This window comes from Protopterus annectens, chromosome 4.part0 (genome assembly GCF_019279795.1).
Source record: "Protopterus annectens isolate FY-2018-M chromosome 4.part0, PAN1.0, whole genome shotgun sequence".
In the NCBI taxonomy this organism is placed as follows: Eukaryota; Metazoa; Chordata; order Ceratodontiformes; family Protopteridae; genus Protopterus; species Protopterus annectens.
The window spans coordinates 10,497,332-10,521,760 of NC_056733.1; the positions used below are offsets into that span (position 1 = coordinate 10,497,332).

Below are 24,429 nucleotides of genomic sequence, written 5' to 3' on the forward strand. Positions count from 1 at the left end.
CTTTAATTACCATACTTTTAAGTAGGAATTCTAAATGACACCAAACATGTAGGCACAGAGATTCCTGGATTTTGTAAACACAAACTCCCTTAACCAGATTCATTATGCTGTCCAGGGGCGCAAACATACTAGATCTGGTCCTCACTAATAAGGGAGAGTGCTGCATGCTTCCTAGTGTAATGTCTTCTCTGGTAGTGGTGGACCCCAAAACTATCTCCTTTTAAGTAAAAATAAAACCTGGAACCCTAGCTAACCCTGGAATGGTCAGGAACTACACTCAAGTCTAACATAACCTGAGAAAATTCAAGCCCCAGTAAACTGGGAAAATACTGTTGCCTACATGGAACTGTTCACAGAAACCCTATACAAGCATGTTGGCTTGCATATAGGCAGCTGTATCCCCCAAGAAGTACAGAACTAATTAAAAAAAAAAAAGCCACCCTGATGAAATCACAGCATCAGCAAGCTGTATAACAGAAAATGGAGAATCATGTCAAAAATTAGGAGGCGTATCACCAAGCAGGATCAAAGCCCACTCATCAAACTAAATGAGCAACTGTAAGAACAAATGGTCTACAAAAAACAAGTTTGAGGTAAATATGGCCTCCCGGGCCAAGAACAACCACAAGGCATTCTTTAGCTATGTCCACATCCTTGAAGGTAAAGCACAATTGTGTGCAAAGCTAATTGTTAATGGAGCCATCTGTATTAAGCAAGCTTACAGAGAAGTTCAGCTGCAACTTTACTCCGTCTCCCCTCAACCAATCCTCAGGAAATTCCATCAAATCCAACCATTCTCCACTATCACTAGGGAGCAGGTCCTCAATGCGCTCTCTAAAAGCCAAGAACATTCCATTGATGGGCCCAGACAATATCCCAGGATGTCTTCTAAATAGAATGAAACATAACCTATCAGGCCGTCTGGAACTACTGTTTAACTGTAGCTTCCAAACCGTCTTCGTGATTCATGAATGGAGAACAGCAACAGTCACCTATGTGCACAGAGATGGCCTTTCCAAGTCTCACTAGTCTGACGCAAAGCCAGGGAAAGAATTTATCATGGAAATGATCAATAATGCCATAAGAAACCTCCAATCACTGAACTCAACCCAGTTTGGCTACATCAAAGGCAAGTAATGCCTACTCAGCCTGGTGGGGATGTCTTTGAGAATGTCACCAAAGCAATGGATAAGGGCAAAACGGTTCACACTGCTTACCTTGACTTGGCCAAGGCATTTGTCACAGTACCCCACTTGGCACTCTTGACAGACTCAAGAGTTTGGTATAAACCCTTATGACACCCGATGGAGAGCCAGCTGACTTAGGATCCAGGAAGTTAGAGTTGGGGAGTCCACCTCTACAAAGAGACCAGCAACAAATGAGCTCCCTCAGAGTCTGGTCCTCAGACCACTACTTTTTGACATTTACTTCTCTGAAGTTAAGGCCAGTGTTAAGAGCCTCTGGGTGACTAAGTTTGCAGATGATTGCAAATTAGGACCAGTTAGAAATGTTGGGGTGCATGGCTAGATGGAAGGTCTTTTTGGTCGTTGGCCTAGTACACAGCTATGAATAACAGCAGAAGTGAAAATAGCTCCAATTGCAGGAAAGGTCAGACAAGAGATTATGGTGTTTCGGGCACATGCAGAAAATCAGAAGACAGTATCATTAACATGATTTGGGACAGACAAGGCCAGAGGAAACTAGGGCATCCAGCAAAGAGCTGGATGGATTGTGTAAGACTTCGTTTAACAGTTAGGCATGTGCGATAACTACAGTTGACACGACACCTCAACCCTATGTAGAAAATGGGAAGAAAAGCTCGATCACCAAATAAGACCAGTGTGCATCAATTTGAAGAAAGTGAATAGGCCTTATCAGATTTCCTTCCACTCGTGGGATTGTGGACTACCACGAGTTTTCACATCCGCACTGCTGTCACGTGGTACTTAAGCAAGCAGGGGGGCACCAGAGCCTATCAACTGTGCAGACTCGCTCTTCTGTCATGGGATCAGACCACAACAAACCTATTTTTTCAAACAGTCTACATTCTTTCACACGATACTGTCCTGTCAGACTTTCTTAGCAGATCAGCTGACCAGAGACATCTTCTAGACATAATCTACAAATGGGTGCTAGTCCCACAGATCGATGTATTTGCCTCCATAGACAATAAACAACTTCTGTCTTTTGCACCTGGACACAGTGTTCATAAGCTTGGGAAATGGATGCACTGTCTTTCTTGGAAAGAGAAGTTCCTGCTGCTCCTCTCCACTAACCCTTCTCCCCTACGTCTTACTAAAGACAAGCTGAAGATCTTGCTGGTGATGTCCTTTTGGCCCAGGCAGCATTAGTTCCAGCTTCCCTGCCTTTTAGCTAGAAGTCGTCATCACAAGTTACCTCTCACAGTGGACTTGTTCACACAACAGAAGGGCTCATTGCTTCACCCCAGCCTGTCATTTCTCAACATGATTTTATAGATGGGAAATTGGTATCTAAAAGGGATCAGAATCCTGAGGATGTGTCAAGTTCTAAAGGAGGCAAGGGAATCTACTACCTAGGGACATTTTTGCCTAAGTTTAAAAGATTTTCATTCTGTCATGCTCATAAGATCCTGTGCTAGGGGGTGCCCCAGTTGTCCTCTCTTTGAATGAGCTGTTGGAAACTGGCCTAGCATACTCACACCTTCTGGTCATTCTTGCTTATCTACTTCTGAATGCTCCCTTTCTGTCCAGACTAGAGGTAAAACAGTTCCTAAAAAGTGTTCTCTATCTTAAACCTCCTAGGAAAGCTATCCTACCTCCTTGGAACCTCAAGTTTGTGCTGGGAAAACTCACTCTCCTTCCTTTTGAACCTATCCACTCCTCAAATTCTTTACTTGGAAAACCATACTCTTGTAGCCCTTACCTCTGCTAGACTAGTCTCTGAGCTGCAGGCATTGATGACAATTCTTCCTCATTTCTCATAAGGATGCTTCCTTTGTCTAAAGTGGTAAACGAACTATCTTCCTCAATTAGGCCATCAGTCTCCTTGCATTCTTTTCTGTTCCATAGAATAGGGAGGAAAAGAATCCTGCACTCTTGAAGTGCACAGATAACTTGGATTTTATTTGGATAAAACGAAGGATATTCACAAATCTGACTTTTTTTTTTTTCCAAGATAGGTAAATCAGTGTAAAAACAAGCTACTGCCAAATGGATATCTAAATTTTCTTGCCTTTTGCAATACTTGGCATGGTAAATCTTTGTTTTCCCCAGGAACTTACGATTGTTCCAGAGCAGTGACCTCATCTGGAGACTTTTCCAAGGGATTGACTCGAACTATTGTAAAAGTAGGAACTTGGTCTTTTGTGCATATTTTTGTCAAACACTACAGAGTGGATGCCTTTTCTAAGTCCAGAACTGCCTTCGTTGGATCAGTCCTTTTGGGATTGCTGGACAACTCTCCCATATCTCATCTATCTGCCCTTCACACTTTCTTAACCTTTAGGAGTCACCCAACAGTTTGGAATACTGGAAGAAAGAAAAGTATAGTTGTGTAAGAACTTAACATAACAGTAGATGTCCTACTGCTCACTTTTGCAGTATTCCTTCCCACCCTTCTTTCCCTCATGTAGAATAACAAGTGTGTGTTGTACCTTTAAGAAGCATTTCCAAGATCTGTTTGTGCATATAAATGCCAAGCACATTTTAGCTTCAGTGCCATTTTGAAGATGCAGCCAGAATGTTAACATCCATGTGCATGATAGCTAATCTGTTTATAAGTTAGTTACTTAACCTCATTTATGATGTATTTGCATACAATAAAGCTGCTCGAACAAGAACCCATGATTGCTCACCTGTTTTATCCTCACCTGGCGAGCGACATGGGTGTCAGAACCGGGAATGTAAAAACTATTCTTCAGAGCCACGAGGTGCAGAGGTAATAGCGAAGGCAAATTAAAAGAACCAAGAACAAAAAAGGGCCAGTAATAAGTCAAAGGTGAAGAGAACACACACACAATTTATTTCTTGAAAAAGGTTAAATGGAGCATTACAAGGGCACAAAACATATTGCAAACAAGTAGCACAAACGTTTATTAAGCAAACGAGAAGTAAAAAAGAGCTCATTAATCAGACAAAATATTTGAAACCAAGTTATTTGATAAAACAAGCAGTTGAAAAGTACAGAAAAGGTTCAGAATTGCCACAGAATTGTAAAACAAGCATGTTTAAAGTAAAACGAGCATCTTTGAGTTAAAACAAACACAAGAAAGTATAATAGGCATGAAAAGAGATTAAATGTGCAAAACGAATATAGCAAAAGGGCAGAAAAGGGCAAAGGCACATTGAGTATAAATAAAGCAAAGGCAGCTGCATGCGTTTTGGCGAATTTACTGCTTTGCATTTATTGAAGCCTTGAATAGCATAACTAGAGTTGTTAGAAGTATTTCAAAGTGTGTAAATGTGCAAGTGCAGTCAAATGAAGCCATTTCGAAAAGTTTCTTGTGCCTGGGTGTGTCTGTTCATAGAGTGCCGCCATTAGACAGCGTCTCTCACTCTATACAGACTTGTTTGGCAAAGTGCAGACATTTTGGGGAAATTTCAGTGTGCTGTGTACTGTTTATTCACAAAGTGCAGTTATTTTGAGGTGTTTCTCACTCTGAGCTTCTGCCCAATACATTCGCAAACTGACATTACTTTAAAACAGTTTATTCACAAAGTGCCATTACTTTGAGATAGCTTATTCACAAATTGCAATTACTTTGAACCATATTTTTTCCCCTAACAGATTTGTTTTTCAATTGAATTGTACAGGTTATAGGTCACATTAAAGGTGGGAAAAGTTTTGAAATGATTTATTGTGGTCTCATTTTTTTTTATATCAGAAAAACCTGGCATTTTAACAAGGGTGTGTACACTTTTTATATCCATTGTATGCATCCAGCTTTGTATAATTGCATGATGAGAATAATTTGTGTAAATTGCATATTCATTAATTTCAGTGACAATGTCTTAACTCATTTTCTCAAACAGGAGGTAGAATAACAGATGTGTTGTACCTTTAAGAAGCATTTCCAAGATCTCTGTGTGCATATAAATACCAAGCATGTGTTAGCTTCAGTGCCATTTTGAAGGTGTAGCCAGAATGTTAACATCCATGTGCACGATAGCTAATCTGTTTATACGTTAGTCACTTAACCTCGTTTATGATGTTTTTGTACAATAAAGCTGCTTGAGCAAGAACCCATGATGCTCGCTTGTTTTATCCTGACCTGATGAGCCGCACCATTTCTGATGCCTTTCTTCCTTTTCTTTTGAAGCAAATGGGACCACTGTTTTTTGTCCCTACATCTTTTAGCTGACAGATTTTATCTTGTCTTGACACTGTCTGGTGTCCACTGGCTTTACTGGTTTAGAGATGGTCCGAGGTTTCATGCTTGTACATCTGGTTATGTACCCTTACACCTGCAAACATAGGCATATGTTGGATGTATTGCCTTATGGAAGGTTTTGGCTTTGGTACGCTGCCCAGATTATTTGGTAAGATAGCACAATAATTAGTTCTGTAATCTTGATCTGTAGGAGATCTGCTGTTATGGTAAGTTTTTACACAGCTGTATTTTATCCTGCTTTACAGCAGACCTAATTTCCCATAAAGCAATACCCCCCAGCTCCTTTTGCAGTTAAAGGAATTAAAGCATTGAACAGGGCTGGCCGTTGTACATTTCAATAATAGCTGTTTGTAGCATAACAGATAGATGGCTCAACACTGACTAAACTTCAGCTGAAATGTGTTCTAGTGGGGAAAAAAAAGCGTTGTGTATTACACAATTACAGGCTTTTTGCAGGGGAACAAATCTCTTGCACCCCACATCCCTATATCTCTAGATATACTAGCTCTGAGGTTGTACATGAGCGAGGATGGGGAGAAACTTCCTTACCCTGTTCCACAGCATTTCCTCTAAGAGGCTCTATAATGACAAAACACCAGCAATAACACTGATCTGATTTCATATTTCACTGGAGTGCATTTCAGCCATGTGCAGACAACCCTAGCATAACTGTCCTAACTGGTCACTGATAATGCATTTCTCATTTGCATTTTCTTAGACTGAAGTCTGTACTTTTTAGTCTCATCATGCTGTTCCCTAAAAGTTTATTTTCCTTTCATACCTTTGACTGCGGTGGTGGTGCTGCGGTAGCGTTGTTGCCTCACAGTACGACGTTGTCCCGTTCAATTCTGAGCGTCTTCTATGTGGTGACGTGTGAATGGAAGTCCCGTCGTTGAAGGTTGTGCGTCAGGCCCGGCAAGTCGGCACGTAAAAATCTACTGCCAATCATTAGCGGATCGGAGTTCCGCTGTGGCGACCCCTAACCGGGAAAATCCGAAAGACACAACAACAACCTTGTGTTTTGCCCCTTGATCATGTCCAAGGAGGTCTGTGATTCATCTTGATTTAGAGATACTAAGGCCTAGAGTGTGGATGATCTAGCATGTATCCCTTCCAGGCTCACGTGTTCTGTGCTTGAGATTTTGAGGCAGGCCAGGAAATCCAACACAGCAATCTTGTATAGCAATCTGGAAAAGTTTTTCTCCCATTGATGCTGCCACAAATCTTAAGCCAAACACAGATGACACAGGTTCTCACTTAACTGTGAGATCTTTACAAAACTGACGTTTCTCATGCCTCTCTGAAGGCGCATGCCTGCCATTTTTTTTGTCTGCCTGTGGACTCCTGTCATCTTTCAGTTGCCAGTGAAACCACTCCTTAAGAATTTCCTCCATTTAAGACCACCAAAAAGAAACTCACTCTACCATGGGACCTCAGATTTGTGTTTGAAAAAAATTCATGTTTTTTTTTGTTTCCGTTTAAGCCAGCTGCTTTTTCTTGCAACACTAATTTGCTGGTAGCTTTGACCTCAGTTGCATTTCAGAATTGCATGCCTTTATATGCATCAGCAACAAGTCATTTCACTATAGATAGCTCATTTCATTTCTTCCACACACACCATGGCAATCTTGTCCCAGATTTTGTCAGAGCTCCTTGTACAGGGCCCATATGTATTACCCCAGCTTTCCTAAGAGAGGCTACTGCTCAGGCCGTTTTGGAAATGGCTTCCTAGTTTTCTTATAGGTTCATAGGTTGGTACTAGGCTATCGGCCCTAGGGCCAGTACAAGCCTAGCCATAACAATTCCCTGGCTATTTCTTCCCACAATATGTACTTCCCTGGACCCCTGTCTAGCAGGGCAACTGACGTGATCCCCGTGGTAAATTTCCTATCTCCCATCCAGTCAAAGTTCCTTTTGAAGAGGGCCAAGGAGGTGCTCTGCTTGACATGTATGGGCAGTTTATTCCAGAGTATGGGGAATCTCTGGGTCAGGAACCTATCCCTCCAGCATGTTTTGTTCATTGTGATGACAAGGTTTAGGTCCCTGGAGCATGTGGCTCTGATGGATTGGGATTTCTTTTAGTGTAGCATGTCCAACAGCTCTGGGTTTGACATGGCCTTGTATGTTAAACAGAGATCACCTCTGAGTAGACGATATGTGACAGTATAGCTGGAGTTTTTTTAGTCTGTCAGCATAGAACATCTGCTTTAGGCCTGTGATTGTTTTAGTGAGGTGTTTCTGCGGCCTTTCCATTTGTTGCAGATGTCTTGTGAGGTGCATACCAAATGGGGTGTTGTACTCTACGATGGGTCAATTGAGGGATGAGTACAGTGGGACAATAACTTCCTTTTTTTCTGTATGAAAAGCCCTTAGTGATGAGGTGTTGCCACATAGAAGGCTTTCCTGACTGTTGTGGTGATGTGGTTATCGAAGGTGAGACCACTGTCCATCTGTGTTCCTAAGTCTCTTATCACACTTTCGGTGTTTAGTGTACTGCCACCTCTGTGGTAATTCATGGGTGCATGTTTTTTCCCCAAAGCGTTGAGCTTGAGCCCATGGCTCTGGCACCAAGCATCTTTTTCTGTAAGGCCCTTTTGTAGAATATCCATATCAATTGGGGATTTAATAATGGCTCCCAGTTTGCAGTCATCTGCAAACTTTGTTAGCCAGAGTCCCTTAGTGTTGGCCTGTACTTCAGAGAAGTAGATGCCAAACAAGAGCGGTCCCAGGACTGAACCCTGAGGTACTCCACTTGTCTGGAGCTGGATTTGGAGTCTGCTACTTTTACAGTGTGGGTTCTGTCAGTAAGCCAGTTGGCAACCCATCGAGTGACGTAGGGATTTATGCCCAGCTTAGTAAGTTTATCTGTGATTCCAGAGTGGGGGATGGTGTTGAAGGCCTTGGCGAGGTGCAGATAGGCTGTGTGGACCACCTTACCCTTGTCCACCACTCTGGAGACTGATTTGAAGAAGTCAAGTTCAGGCAATATGATCTGCCGTTCACGAACCCAAACTGGGTGGGGTCCAAATTTTTGAAGCTGTCCAATGTCTTTGTTTAAAAGTTCCATGATATGTTCCATGGCCTTGCAGGTCAGGCTCGTCAGACTGATGGGATGGTAGTTCCCAGTATCCAAGGTGGATTCCCCCTTGTGGAGTGGGATAACTGTAGCTGTGCACCACTCAGTGAGCATGAAGACTGAGGTGAGGCTATAATTAAACATGACACTTAGGTTAGGTGCCAGTTCATTTTGTAGTTCATGTAGTACACAGCCCGGGATATCGTCTGGTCCCATGGATGCTGTATTCTTAGCTTTGGAGAGTGCGTTTTTTACTTGTGTAGCCGTGATTACCAGAATTTGGCAGTCTTTCAATGTTGAGATGGTCCCTTTAGGGGTAAGAGGGGGGTTAAGTTGGCACTGAATCGATCTGCCAAGATATTGGCAATGTCCTTGGGATCAGTATATTTAATGCCATTTTGCTGTAGCTCTGAGCAGATCTGAGCATTGACATTTAGATTCTTGACATAGCTATAGAATGCCTTATGGTTGTCTTTGGAATCTTTGGCATTTTTATTTTCGTAACTAGCTTTGAACGATTTCATGAGGGATCTCAGCTTTTTACGGAGACTGGTAGGGGAGTTTTTTGCATCCTGGGATTTTCCTCTTTTTTGCAACAGTTTCTTCCTTCTGTTGTATAGTTTGTTTGACATGGGACCACCAGATTGGCTTCCTTTTTTTTTTTTTTTTTTTTTTGGAGGAGAGCGTCTTGGTTCTATTTGGGATGGCACGATTCATGCACGAGTGGATGTTCTCGCACAGTGCTTATGTGTAGGATTCGGCAGTCGAACTTTCAGTTCCCGTCTGCATGGGTGTCATGAAGTTCCTCACTTCTGATTTGAGGAGCATGAAGTTGGCCTTGGAGCAGAATTTTACGGATGTTTCCTTACTTGGGGAGTGGGATGTGGATGTCAGAGATGATTAGCTTATGGTCAGACCTAACCAACGAGGTGGTGACCACTGGTGTGGAGCATCGATTTCCTATGTTGGTAATGACCAGGTCCAGAATATTGGAGCCTCTAATGGGACTATGGATTAGTTGATCCAGGGAGTTGGAATTTATGAATTCCAAGAACCGTTGTGCAAAGGTGTTGGTACATGAGTAGTTTTCCCACTTAATGGCAGGGTAGTTGAAGTCACCCAGTGTTAGGGTGTTTGGTTGTATCTTAATATTTTCCAGTATGTTTAAAAAGGTGTAGTGAGAATCTTGGGGCATGGTGGGGGATCTAGCAAGCTACAATTTGGATTACAGTCTTTACCTAGTGTTAGTTGCACCTGGAGAATTTCGGATGCATTGTGTTGGGCAACTAGCCTGGAGGTGTGAATAGCTTTGCTGAATATGGACACTCCTCCACCTTTAGTGTTTCGGTCCTGGTTTGGTGGCCGAAAAATGTGGTAAGAGTTGTAGCTTGGTATTGCAGGGGTGCTCTCTGGAGCCTTGAACCAGGTCTTAGTTGCTGCACAGATGTCAGTGTTCTCCATTTTTAGGAGTGCCAACTTTTGTCAATCATTACAACTTTGTAGTGTCAGGGCATGTTTTACTATTACAGGGTCTTGTGTCCTTTGCTCCTCCAACAGGCCAATTACTACATGAAGAACATGATGCAGTTATGTTAGGAGCTTACCTTAATTGTAGATATTTGTGTATTCAGTGTTGCAGCACCAGTATCCTCCCTTCTTCTGTCATTAGTATGCCTATGGACTGGGGTTAGCACCTAGCTTTTGCACTTTCCTACACTACTGCCCGAGTCCAGTAGCAGCCTGAAGGGGCAGCATTTTAGGGTTTGTGTGGGAGGGATCTACCACTTTTGATGTGTCAGTCTTGCTTCTGGGAGCAAACCAGCATCTGCTAGGCCCCCAAAAATGTCCAAAGATGGTGCTAACACCTCTTTATGCCATGGATGTTCTAAAAGTTGTGTGCAAGGGAGTCTTTTAGACCATAGTAGGATGAAAAGCTGTAGAAGTTTGTATGGCTTTCAGGCTCCTGCAGGTAGGAATTCCAAGAGACAGTACTTCATCAATGAATATATATTTTTAACTTCTACAGTTATGGCAGGTTTGTTAAATGGATGCACTCTTTTTATTTTTTTTTAATTCCTACTTTAATCGGTTATATTGTGAGGCTACACTTGCTTATAGCCTTTGGTTAGGAAACCGAGAAACAGAATGTGCCAGGTAACTGATTTATAGCAACAGAAGAAATTATTTATGTCAGCAGTTCTTTGAAAGCATTGCTAGCAATATTTGTGTTAGTACTAGCCATATTTTTAAACTTTACTGCAGAGCTACAAGGTGGCAGCAAAAGAGCTGCATATGTCTTCAAAACCATGTGCTGCAGATCTTTCTGGTAAAGCAGCATCACTCAGGCATGTAACATCACTTGGCTACAGGTGCTTTTGCAGCAGTGTTAGGTGTTGCTTGTGTGAGAAGGAATGCAGTTTAAGCTGGGAAATAGCTGCTGCACTAAGTGGCCGTTTGTATACTCTTAGTATATTAAGTTTTAGAGGTCTTCAGCAATGCTACTTGTTTTGTGATGCTCCTTGGCTGTCTGTTGATGACCCTTCCACTTTTAGAAATAGGCTTTTCATAACATAATTTGTTCTTGCAGAGATATTTTATTGAAATATGCTGTTGTGGAATGGGATGGGATGAAGCTCTGTTGTACTGCTTTGATGAGAGAGAGAGAGAATGTGATGTGCTGCTGATGAGCCTGTTTGAGTAGAGAGGTCTCTGCATTTAAATGACTTTTTGAATGTTTTTTTTTCTTTCTTTTTAAGGAACTATTTATTATTCAATCATGCAACAGAAACATCACTTGTAAAGCTTTTTTTTTAAATCAATATATCGAACAGAAATCTTTTTAAAGTAATAGTTATGTAAATGATCAAAATGTTTGTTGTACAGTTACAAGGATGTCTTTAAATTCAACTCTTGTGTGTGACACAAGGATTTGCTGACTGGTCATAAGACAGCTAATTATGTCCTTTCTACAGTGTTCTGCAAAAAACCTGAAAAATATCTCTGAGCTTTTCTACTATGCACAGAAGGCTGTTTTACATCCCACGGGGCCTTTGTACTGTCCAGAAGAAAAAGAGGTACTCTAATATAATTTATGCTTTTGAATATTTTGTTATAAATCACAAAAATAACTGAATATTAAGCTGACTCTGCATAGCATAGTAGAATTGCTACTTGTTGGTGTCCTGCAGAAGGAAAATGCATTTTTTGTTGCAATTTAGTCAGGTAGGTGAAGTAGTCAAGTAGGCAGATTAGTCTGTTGATCCTGTATAGTCATGACTTTGTAACAGCTGGAAAAACCCAGTGCAACGCAGATAAAGATGGTAAAGAAAGACTAATAATCTTAAGAACCACAAGAATTTTATTAAGTGCTTTCATCCCAGGTTTAGAATGATAATTGAAACCCCAAAACATGTCCATTAAATAACACTCATCACAAGTCCCATAATAAGCGAAAGTCATATGATGCAATATAATTAGTACGAGAACATCTTAAAACCCTAAGCACAAGAATATATAAACAGTAAAGGAACGTTTGTATAACATTTGTACCCAAGAAACTGGTGTTAAAAAAAAAAAAAAAAAAAAAAAAATGCGCACACTTCATTATTAACATCATAGTCCCCCTGCCCTTATGTTTAACAAGCTAGTAAGATAGATGCTTTCATTTAATCCTCTGGGGCATGTGGAATTTTATTTGATCTACTAAAGTAGTTCTTGGTAAGACACTTTTTTTCCACCATCCTCTCCCAGGTGCATCAAAAACATTATCCACAGTTCAAAAGCAGCATTTTTTGAGTTCATTGCAAAATAATGCATGTGTATACAAGGCATTTTTCATCATGTCTTGGTATGCCAAACAGATGTTCTCATATTCTTCTAATCAATTCTCTGTCTTGCCAACATAAAATGTATTGCAGGGCATCCAAGCAGCTGCAAACACTACCCCATTAGTCTTTATAATTCATGCCTGGGGCATGATGATGAAAGGTATTCAGACATTAGAATACAAGGATCCACACACAACAGGAAAACTTGCAGTTTGCACACTTTTATTGTTCCTACCTTTATCCAGTATTGTCTCAATACTTTTATTTAGTCACAAATTGATTCCTGCCCAAGAATTCTTAATTTTTCAGAGTTAAAAGCTGTTTTCCTGCTCTTGTCTAACTTTTTTAAATGTGTCCTGTTAATGTTGCATGTTAACACCATGGTTCTCCTGAAGTTATTGTCAGATATAGGACCATAAGGTTTCATATTCTTCATAACTCCAATCAGTGGATATTAAAATTGGGATTTTTCTCTGACCTCTTTTAGAACAGAATCAAATTGATTGGGTGACCACTCAAATTTAACATGTTCTAAAGGATCTCAACTTTCTCAAATTCCTGCTTATTGAACACGGTCAGTGAGGGCCTGAATAGTTACCCTATAAATTGCGTTTCTGCCATGGAGGGCAGCGGCTCTTGAAATATAAACATTTGAAAAAGTTGGCTAACGAAGAAAATCAGGCCCAACTCTTCCATTTGTTTCATGTAAATAGTTGATAGTAGTGTCTGAATGGGGAAAGGTCGGTTCAAGATAATCAGTATTACAATTCAGCTTGTAAAATAGGTTGTTAATTCAAACCCCCCCCCCCCCCAGTAAAACAGATGTCATCCAGATATCTCATGTATGGCTTGACATTCCTCATTTCTTCCATTCCAAACAAAAACAGTAGGATTCCCAATAACAATACTAAATTATTTTATTGTTTCACATATTCTTGTGTGTGCAGGTTTTTAAGATGGTCTATTAAATTACATTGCATCACATGCTTTTCTGTTTTGTGATTTGTGATGAGAGTGCATTTAATGGATTTTTTTTTAAATTTCCATTCTGTAGAAGGCTTCTGAATATGGAACGAAAGCTCTTAAATTCTTGTGGTTCTTAAGAGGACTGTTAGTAATGATTTTTTTAATAGCCATGATTCTGGTTAGCACAACACATCTGAAAAGTAATTAATAATTTAGTAATTACAATGTAAGGCAAAATGTTTTTTGGTCTTTCCCTTTCTTTTTCACCATCATGCTCCTACTTTTATTGTCCCAGAGCGAGGGAGGCAAAACTGGGAACCAGCAGTCCCCCACCAGGGGTTAACGTTTATGTACTCCTTAGCTCCTGTGTTGGCCAGAAAGTATAGTGCAGAGCCAGGTTGGTTGGACTCGGTGTGAATGCATACTTTAGTACACTCCTGAGATTTCGCCTAAGAGTTCTTGCATACACCTTGACAGGCTAGCACTTGCAGCTACCCTAATATCAGTACTGCAATCCTGGCTTTTCTGTTTAGGTTGGAGGTCTTGTTGTAGGAGTACTGCAGTATTCCTACACCCTTTCTGAGATGGTGAGCAATAGGTAGGTGCTCAATCCCAATTCTTCTCCAGCTGGCTGCTCCAGTGCTTGAATCACTCATGAAATCTGAGTAGTTTGGGGCATTGTCAGGGCCTCAAACCTGTATGTCAGTGAGCTTAGGTTTAGGATGGCTCAAGTTCACATACGTAAAACTACATGTAAACTGATCTAATGTATGTACAAGCTTGTGTACTTTCTTTTTTAATTATACTGTTACGTGGAGAGAGAGACAGCTGTAATTGTGTAGTGCAGAAACATTTTTGGCGAAATTTTCTCTGTACAAAGTGGTCTTCTGCATGCATCTGTCTCCCTTTGACATTTCAAATAGGCATCAGAAAAAAACAGGTGCTCAAAAACGAGAAGTCAAAGTAACTGCCTTAAAAAATCCTTTTTCTTTACTGTAATTTTACTGTAAATTTCCATTATCCAAGTTTTAGAGCATTGAACAGAATGGTTGAATCTCCTTTATTTGAATTTGCAGTCTGATGTTTCACAGCTGACTATATGATGTGAATCTTCACAGCCTAAATTTGCTGTCTTATTCTGCTAACCTGTAGGCAGTCTGTTTTTGGGTAATATTCACTAGCAGACATTTTAATGAGATGTCTACGTATCTCACCCTCAGAGACTTCTAAAAATGGGTTTTAAGAAGTGTAGCGCTATTGATTCCATCTGGTAAGGAAACGTTTTTTCCTTGTGCCTTCTGCATAGCCCTCCAAGATTATGCACGTCTACCAGCAGAGTGGTGAGAATGTTTTTGTTCTATCTGTGCAGTGAAGCATTCTACCTAGAGTCACCCTTCACATTTTGCTTCCTAGGAGGCCAATTGTTGATGATGGATATTTCTGTTATTTAAAATTAAAAACATGCTTACCAAATTTCCATGGAGTAAAACTTCCAGACCATTTTATGAAGTAATAATCAAAATTGGTAATAGTAACTAAGGAGTTAATGGAAAGTCTTTAGAGCTGTCCAACATATCTACTTAGAACTTCTAGCAAATAGATAAACTTTGGATGCATATCGGTCTTATTTCAAAACGCATTTTTCCCCTCATCCTTCTTGGTAGCATTTTTCCATTTGCGTAGAACATTTTTTGTTGATACGAGTTGTCTCATTTGACATTGGTGCAGTAGGAAGATTATTGGTCCGCAACAAAATGGCTCATCTTACAGATCAGTTTCTTTTGCTTTGGTTTATCACCCATAGATTCATTATACCAGTTTTGGTATATAACTTTTTCCTTTCTTTGTATTTCAAGAAATTCTGTTTTGTGAGATGACACTTTCTTCTGTAGGTGTATTTGATGGTCTGTCTGACTTCTAAAGTAGTAATTCTTCTTAGTTTAGAGGAATGCTGAATGTGTACTACAAAGACAAACGTGTCATGTTGTTCTTTGATAACCTCAGGATCTTCCCACTGTGCAAAATTCTGCTCATTTCATTGTTTCTCATCTTTAGCATGTAGGCTGTAAAGGCTGTGCAAATGCTTTCTGGAAATTCTAATTCAGTGACAGAGTACTATTCATGGTACCCTGAGGTGCAGGTGTTTTAGCAGTTAAGCCTGATGGAAGATATGTATTTTACCCATATAGCGTCCAAATTTGTCATTTAACAGTGTACATGATGCAGAAAGTTCTTGGCTGTAGTAGCCAAGCCTGTGCCAGTTTCTTAGTGAAATAGGACATTTTGTTTTATCTTTGTCAGTGTTTTGACTGTGGTTGTCTATTTCATGGAGATAACTCTGCTTTTGTGTTGGTTCTGAGTTGAATTTGAGTCTACGCTCTCATTTCTACATTGATGAACCCCCCCTCCCTTCCATTACCATTGCACAGCCTTTGGAGTGACCCATGAATAATTATCCACGTGGATACAATTTTAAGGGGTTTCTTTGTGATCAGAATGCTTCTTGTACCAGAGTGGGTAAATGATTGTGATGGTCCCATACATTTAGCTGTACGTCATGTAAGATTATGGTTAGTTTCATTGCATCTTTTAACCAGTGGTAATATATTTCTGTATTGTCTGCGCAATCCAAAACTTTTACATTTAGTCAGAAGTTGCAGTTAGGTGGCAGACGTTTGATTAAAACTGTCTGAAGTTTGAACATGCTGTCACTTCCCTGCTTTTGTCACATCTTCTATGACTATTGGACTCTGCGTTAAGGATGTTGATGTAGTTTGACTGGTATGTAAACATTTCTGCTTTTTCCTTTTCAAAAGGAAACAATTGAGTAATGGGACTTTCTGCTTGAACCACGTCTGTTTCTGTATGCACATTTTGCTGGCAATGTTTGTTCGAATTTTCTCTCTGCTCCTTATTCCCAGATGGGAGTGCCTCACTGTTTGTTTTGTGGGTTGTGTATTGCACTTCATTAATTTAGATATTCTGCCTTTCAACTTGTGGTGTCTGAGAGCAGTGCCATTGTCAGGATTCAGCTTAAGAAATTGTATTTATCACGTTGTGACTGGGATAGTCTGGTTATAGCATAACCCCTTTTAGGAAAGCCCAGGTAGAAAAGCTCCACATTTTGAATACTAACAAAGTTATATACATGGTGGTAGAAATGCAGAAAAAGTATATGACAGCAGTTTATAAGCATCAAACAAGGACAAATATTACATGCTTGGTGACAGGAATATAATAGTTCATCAGATCAGACAAGATGACAAAAACATGGCAGTTGATTAGCAGTATACATAAATGATGTATTGCCTTTTGAGTCCTATAAGGAAAACAATATATTTTATTGACAAAAGTTGTCTAAAGCGAACTACTAGATTATACAATATCACAGTCAAAGGAGGCAGCGGAACACAGCAGTAAAATTCAAGAATTTAATCCCAGAACAAGCAGTAGAACAAACAGTAAGCGCTTTTGCAGTGCTTACTGTTTGTTCTCGGATTAAATTGTTGAATTTTACTGCTGTGTTCCGCTGCCTCCTTTGACTGTGATATTTTATGATTTATTTTTTGGAGGACCACTTTACCTACACCATAGTCTTTGTTCTTTGTTGCCTTGAACTACTAGATTACTTTATTTGTAAAAAAAAAAAAAAAAAAAAAAACTTGCAACTTATCTAGGTGATGTGCTTAAGCATTGCCAGGATTCCATTTGATAATGTTTTGTTTAAAGGTTTGAAGGCCATCAAGTTCTCTGAGGGAGAGAGGGACAGAATTCCAGATTTTAGATACCTGGTTAGAGTAGAGGGCATCTCCTGCTGTGTTTTGGTACTTGTATATGGAGGCTAGCATTTTTGTCTAGAGTGTAAGTGTAACTTGGATGAAGTTGGAAGAGTATATTTTTAGGGGGTGGGTACTTTTTAGGTTATAAATTCTTTTGGGTAACTCTGAGCTGAGAACTTGTGGAAGTTGTATCTAGTTTAGGTACCGAGTGCCAAATAGAGGGAAGCTCTGTATGAGGAATTGGCAAATTTTGCTATGTTATTGTAGCATTGTTCACCCTCGGTAGTGGTGCTGCAGTAGCATTGTCGCCTCACAGCAAGACGTTGTCTCGTTCAATTCTTAGCTAAAGCGTCTTCTGTGTGGAGGCATGTGTGAATGGGCGTGCCTTCGTTGAAGGTTGTGCGTCAGGGCTGGTAACTCGGCACGTAAAAATCCTCTACCAAATATTAGCGGACCGGAGTTCCGCTGTGGCGACCCCTAACCGGGATAAGCCGAAAGACACAACAACATTGTAGCATTGTTCAGATTTTGTTGTATAGGCTTTTTATAAGTTAGCAAAGATTTGAGAGGCATATAGTAGTGCTGGGATTAAGTATGTTTTTGCTGCTGTTTTCAAGGCTGTACTTGAGAGGTAAGTCTTGGATCTGTGCAGTAGGCTGTTTTTGATGAGTTTTTTCCCACTGCTGCTTGAATATGGTAATCAAATTTCAAGTTTTTATCTATTATGATACTTAAAAGCTCGGCATATGGTACTATTTCTATTTTTGTATTAATTTAATGTTGAAGAGGTTTTGTGGGTGTGATTTGGGGGCTAAAAGGAGCATTTTTGGGGGGGGGGGATAGTTGGAGGTATGAGTCGTCTACCAAGATTCTATAGTTTTAAAAAAAAAAAAAAAACTTTTTTTTTTTAGGTCAACACTTGTAGTGTTAGGTTTGGTACAGCACAGTTGTGTGAAATTAACTGTGCTTATCAAATCAGAGTAGCATGCACGTCATTTATGACTATATTGGAATAGGAGTGGGATAGCTTCACTCAGACCCTTGTAGTACTGCTGAGACCTGAGTAAAATGGCTGAGAATTTATTTAGCCATCTTAGGTAGAACAAAGAAATGTCTCTACCCATGAGATTGGAAAAGAGTACTGTCAAGCTCATCAGAGATCACTGCTGTAGAAATTCCTATGGAAAGAGAATATTGCTGAAGTCTAATGTCCATCTTTCATTAGGAAACCTTTTTCAGATCTCCCCTGCGAGTGTAGCTAGTCCTTCACTGAAGATAATTGGCCTGATGATACTCCGCTAAAAGGAGACGTTTGTGCTATTTTTATTTTTTGTAGCAAGAAGAGATGAGCCATCAGTCTGTACTTTCAGATCCGTTTAAGCAACTTCCAGATAAGTATCCAGTTTTGTGCATCTTTATTTGGCTTTAAATTGTTTCAATATTGAATCTGTTACTGGATTTGGTTGTGACAGTATTTTTTTAGCATTTGGATTTTTAAATTTTCAGAGGTCCATGACATCTTCAAAATGAAAAACAGTTCCGACAGGTGTATGTGGAAGACAGGTTCAACCCATGAATTTCCAGTCACAGTTGTCTGTTGCTTTTGGATAATACACTGTGCCTTTCTGGGAATGCTGTGCCACATGTAGAAAGGACTTGGCAAGTAGATGTAGATAAGTAGGACATCTATTTAGACCAGAAGACGTTAGAGGCCTTGGGTCAGACCCCCCCCCCCATGTTTTCTACAAGACTATACACAGTGGAGTGAAAAATATTTGGGGGATCCCATCAGTCCCACAGGATCCTGCAGGCATTGGTCTTGTTGACAGTTTGCCCTGAAAACTGCTAGTTCCACATCTTCCTATTCAGGAATTCTCTTGCCTGCCCTGATTTTTCAGGGGGTGAACAGTGGGGTTTAGACGTAGACTGCTTTGCAGGTCTCCAAGGGAGTTGCTGAAGTGTCTTGACTAGACTCTGATTTCCAGACACACAAAATGCAGTCAGCCCCCCCCCCCCCCCGAAGAGTTTGGCTCCCCACCTGATATACGTGTACCATTGGTTCTTCTAACAATTGTCATAGTTAATGATCAGTAGGATGTTTGATCCTTTAATGACTGCTGCTGGAAGTGCAAGAATTTATTTTTTCTAGCAAGAAGCTTCCAAAACAAAAATCCATATGCACCTTTGTTTTAATGGGTTCTTTGAACTTGTCTGTCTTGAGCTATGGTACTGTTTTCTGCTGTCATAACTCCGGTACAGAAATCCATTCACTGATGCATCTTGGCCACCCTGCCACCTCTCAAACTGATCTTGGATGAATAAGTGTTATTTGCAGCTTTTTTGTGTATATGTAGCCTTTTCAGGAGTACTTGCAGGTGTTCTATTCCTGTGTTGCAGTATTCTTACTGTGGGATTTCACACCTCAGGCGACCCGACGTCTGCTCCTATACAAAATCTTAAGCCTGGTTGCTGTAGGTACATGGGATGTCACACGTAGGGCCATAAACCAGGGACCTTAAATGTGACTTCTGCACGCACAGACCTTAGAACTTTTCAGCTGCAGACGACATCACATTGTTTGCTTTGTTCCTACTCTAGAAGGCTTCTAAAAAGTTAAGTACCCCGTTGGGGAAACCTTGCGTTATTTTTGCTTGAGCTTGGTTAGCTGTATTTTATATTAGCCGATGTCAGCTAAAAAGGGCAAATGCCATTGTGGGCATCAGATACTGCATAAGGATACCCACGACCATTGCGTCTTTTGTCTTTGGAAGGAACATGATTATACTGCGTGTTCCATTTGCCAGTCTTTCGTACCGAAGACCCACCACAGCCATCTGGCCGCATCATATTTATATTTAGAGAACCAGCATCTCAAAAAGCTTGCACTTAGAATGGACCCTGAATCAGCTGCTTCCACTGAACCACTGTGGAAAAAAGATATTGGATGTCCCACCAGCTTCCGATGTAGGACTTGAGGGATGTCCGACAGAACAGTCTACTTTGGCTCCCAATGAGTAAGCTGCTTCAGAAGTTGCGGCCTGCGCATCCACTGAGATGGTCCAGATGTCGGTTCCTACCGATGTCGAGGGGGAACCAGAAAGTCTGTCGGCCTTCGGATACTCCTATTCCTGAGACTGAAGCTTCTGAGCCTAGGCCTTCTCCCAAACCAATGCCTACTAAACGTAAACAGAAAACTAAACATCTGACTCCTACCCCTGAAAGAGTCCCTGACTGGCAATCTTTCACTAACTCTCTGATACAGGCCTTTATGGCCCTCAGGCCCACAGGCTCTACTCCCTCCACTATACCTGTGCTCAGCCTTAGGCCTGCCTCTGCCATTTCTCTCCCCTTGCAGACTACCCAAGATGGAGAGGAGGGACTAGAACCTTACTACTACTCTTGTGAAGAGTCTATTTCTTATACATACCAGATTGCCTCCCCTTTAGAATATTATTCACCAGATGAGGAATCTGTTGAAGGGGACTCACCACCAGAGGATATTACCTTTGGTGAAACAATAACTAAGATAAAAGAGTACTTTAAAATGAGACACTACCCAGATGACTGACACCCAGAGAAGGTATTTTGAACTCCTTCAAGTGGAGTCTCCCTCCCCCTCAACCATCTTACCAGTCTTATCTGCCTGTCTGGATGCTTTTACCTCTGCATCCAAAAACCCAGACTCTCAACCACCTGCACCCAAAAGACCATACAGGTTTTATAAGGTTCCTGATAATCAAAAATTCTTAGTCAAACCCCACTTGGCGGACCCTGCAGTTATTGCTGTATCTCCAGACAAGCAATCTAAACTTCCCTCTGCATCTCTTGCCTACTGATAAAAACAGCAAAACCATGGACATGATTGGTAAAGTGTACACCTCTTCCACCCTGGCCTTCTGTGCTGTAAATTACAATACAAACATGGTTAAATATGCACTGGACCTTATCTCAAAAGCAACTAATCTCCTGGCTGCCACACTTGACTGCCCTACCAATCAGACATAACATATAATTTGTCTCTGGCTTCACAGGTAGCTAGGCATTTAATTAGGTGCAGTTATGATGCTGCAGTGGTTTCTGCCAGGTCAGCAGCTTCTGCTTCTGTCCTCCGCAAATACTCTTGGTTGCGCCTACAAGCTTTTCCAGAAGACTTTTAAAACTAAGATTATGGACGCCCCCCTTAGACCATAACCTTTTGTTTGGAAAACAGTCTGTAGAGCTTTTTAAAAATCTGAGAAGAAAAGGAAGGAACTTCAGGGTATCAAGCACTTGCTTGTGTCCCCTCTTCCAAAGTATTAAGGAACTACTCTGCCAAAACCTAATTTGTCAGGAGAACCCCTTCCTCTGCCACCACTTCATCCTCCAGGCATAGGAGGGGAACCAGAAGGCAGATCTTCTCCAGACCTGCCACCTCTCAACAGAGTCCTAGACGGTCCTTTCAGGATAGAAATCCACCCAACAATGCATGACTGCCTTGCCCATCTGCCTTCATCAGTCCACCTATCCCACTGTTTACCCATCTGGAAAACCATCACTTCAGATCAGTGGGTACTGAGTATCTTCCAAAATGGATACTTTCTTTCCTGGAGGGAAAAGCCCAATCCCTTCTCCCCAAAAAACAAATCCACCTCCTGCCACAAATTCGTCAAACCTCCAAAAACTAGGAGCAATAGAACCTGTTCCTGCCAGGCAGGAAGGAAACGGATTTTACTCAAGACACTTTCTGGTCCCCAAAAAGGATGGTCCTTGGAGAGCTATACTGGATCTATCTTTCCTGAACCTATTTCTGGAAGTGCCCTCTTTCAAAATGCTCTCCCTCCCAACTCTACTCCCTCTTCTCCCAGATCAGACCTTTATTGGATCTAAAGGAGGCTTTCCTTCATATCCCCATAAAACCCTCCAACAGAAAATGTCTGTTTTTCTGGACCTTGCTCTCATTTTCAGTTTACAGCCTTGCCCTTTGGTTTGTCTACAGCACCCAGAGTATTCACAAAATGTCTAGCCCCAGCCATTGCTTACTGCAGGGCCCAAGGTATACAACTCTACCCCTACTAGACGATATTCTCCTTCTAGCAGAGACAGAAACCAGTCTGAGACCACCTCAGGTTCACCACCACCCTTCTTCAAAACCTGGGCTTCACCCACAGTTTAAACAAATCCTCTTTGCTCCCTCAACAAGGCAACATTTTTCTGGACTACAGGATCAGGACAGATCTAATGTGGGCCTTTCTCCCACAGGAAAAGGTCCACTCCCTCTCCACTCACTTTCAAAACCTTTTACTGGAATCCCAGATTTCTGCAAGACAATTTCTGCAACTACTGGGGCTTATGGCAGCCACCATTCCCATGCTTCCCTTGGCAAGGTTGCATATGCGGGAGTTCCAATGGTACCTAAAGAACGTGTGGTCGTAACACCTACACCCTTTAGAGAAGCAAATCCCCTTCTGCCCCGTCTCAAATCAGAGCCAAGGTGGATTCAACAAACTCGTCACAACCCAGGAATGCCTCTCTAAATGCCCTCCCCAAACCAGTTCATCCACACAGATGCTTCAGATCTAGGGTGGGGTGCCACCTGCAAGGACTTCAGAGTTCAGGAAATGTGGAGTCCTGACATTCAAAAGAAACATATCAATGTCAGGTGACTGCAGTTCTCCTAGCCCTGGAGGCTATTCTTCCTACCCTCCACCTGGGACCCCTTCTAATATTCACAGACAACACCACAGTCATATATGGTACCTCAACAAACAAGGAAGGAACCAAAGCCTGCCTCCTTTGCAGAATAACCCTACAATTCTGGGAAATCACCTCCAGGCACAACCTGTCCCTGCAGGCCTCTTACATGCACTCTCAGGACAACAAACAGGCAGATGATCTAAGTAGAACATCTTCTCTACAGCACGAGTGGATGCTGAACAGGGAAACCTTTCTAGACGTTGTCCACCGGTGGGGCACTCTTCAAGTGGCTCTGTTTGCCTCCCCCCCAGAACAGACAATTGATCAATTTGTGCACTAAGGATCACTCCCCACTAGCCTGGAGAGTAGATGCCTTCAGCATTCCTTGGAGGGGACTATTTATTTATGCCTTCCCCCCCTTCCCACTAATTCAAAAGGTCCTACTGAAAATCAGGAAGGACAAACCAAAAATCTTGTTGGCGACCTCTACTGGCCAAAGCAGCACTGGTTCCTCCTACTTCACTCTTTAGCCAAGGGCAGTCACCACAAGTTATCCCACAAGGTGGACCTGCTCACACAACAAATGGGAACCCTAATCTATCCTCACCTACAGATGTTAGCACTAACACTCTGGGTGATAAACTTTTAATCCCTTTTAGACACCACTATTCAGAAGATGTGCTTACAGTCCTGAGGGAGGCCAGGAAGCCTGCTACTAGAAAATCATACTTAGATTTCTCTACGTAAAGACAGGGACCCCAGCCAGGCAGACCCTTCCCTACTCCTTGCATATGTGTGAACTCATTAAGGATGGCCTTTTGTACTCCTCAGTGAATGTACATCTCTATATGCCTGCCTGCCTCTAGACCCCCTTTACTATTCAGGCTAGATGTTAAACTTTTCCTGAGAGGGGTCTTACACATCAGACCTCCTAGAAAACCCATCCCGCCACCTTGGGATCTAAACTTTGTTCTGGAGAAACTAACAGACCCCTTTGAACTGGCTAGCAGTGCTACTTTACAACTCTGTACATGAGAAAAATGTACTGTTGGTCTCCATTACTTCTGCCAGGAGAGTGTCAGAGTTGCAGGCACTCATGGCCTGCCCCCCCCCCCCTTACACTGTCTTCCACAATGACAGGGTGACCTTGCGCACTAACCCTTCCTTCATGCCTAAAGTGGTAAACAAGCTGTCCTTAAATCAATCTATTCACCTGCCTATCTTCTTCCCCTCTCCACCTAACACCATTCCCTGGATGTGCACAAACAACTTGCCTAGACAATACTAAACTCTTCAGAAAATCTGAACAATTTTTTGTCTCCTTCCACCCCAGGGCTATGGGCAAGGCAGTTTCCAAGCAAACTATCTCAGGATGGATCAGAAAATCCATTCATTTCTGATGCTCACACCGTGGCAAACCTTTACCCCAGGAGGTTGAGAGCTCATTCCACCAGAGGTATGGCTACTTCCAAAGCCTTCCTCAAAGGGCTGGACACAACTTTCATTTTAGAAGCTGCCACCTGGTCCACTATCCACGCCTTCACCAAGCACTACAAACTAGATCAAGTCTCCAGAGCCAGGCAGGCTTTGCTAGGACAGTCCTGCATGGGTTTCTGGAATCTCCCACCTCTACCTCCACCCTTATCTCTAACTAGCTGTGGTACTCTCCCACAGTAAGAATAGTGCAACATAGGAATAGAAGGGCATAGAATACTTGTGTAAAATCTTACCATAACC

At 41.6% G+C, this 24,429-nt stretch overlaps 1 protein-coding gene across 3 annotated transcripts in view; it reads left to right on the top strand.

Annotated features, from left to right (window-relative positions):
• The window catches only part of RHOT1 (ras homolog family member T1), a 1,470,459-nt gene that overhangs the window by 454,929 nt on the left and 991,101 nt on the right, over window positions 1-24,429 (top strand). For all 3 annotated transcript variants that reach the window (XM_044068049.1, XM_044068050.1, XM_044068051.1), the window contains exon 8: window positions 11,420-11,521. In XM_044068049.1, the coding sequence (XP_043923984.1) occupies window positions 11,420-11,521 (102 nt within the window). The remainder of the gene's footprint in view (window positions 1-11,419; window positions 11,522-24,429) is intronic.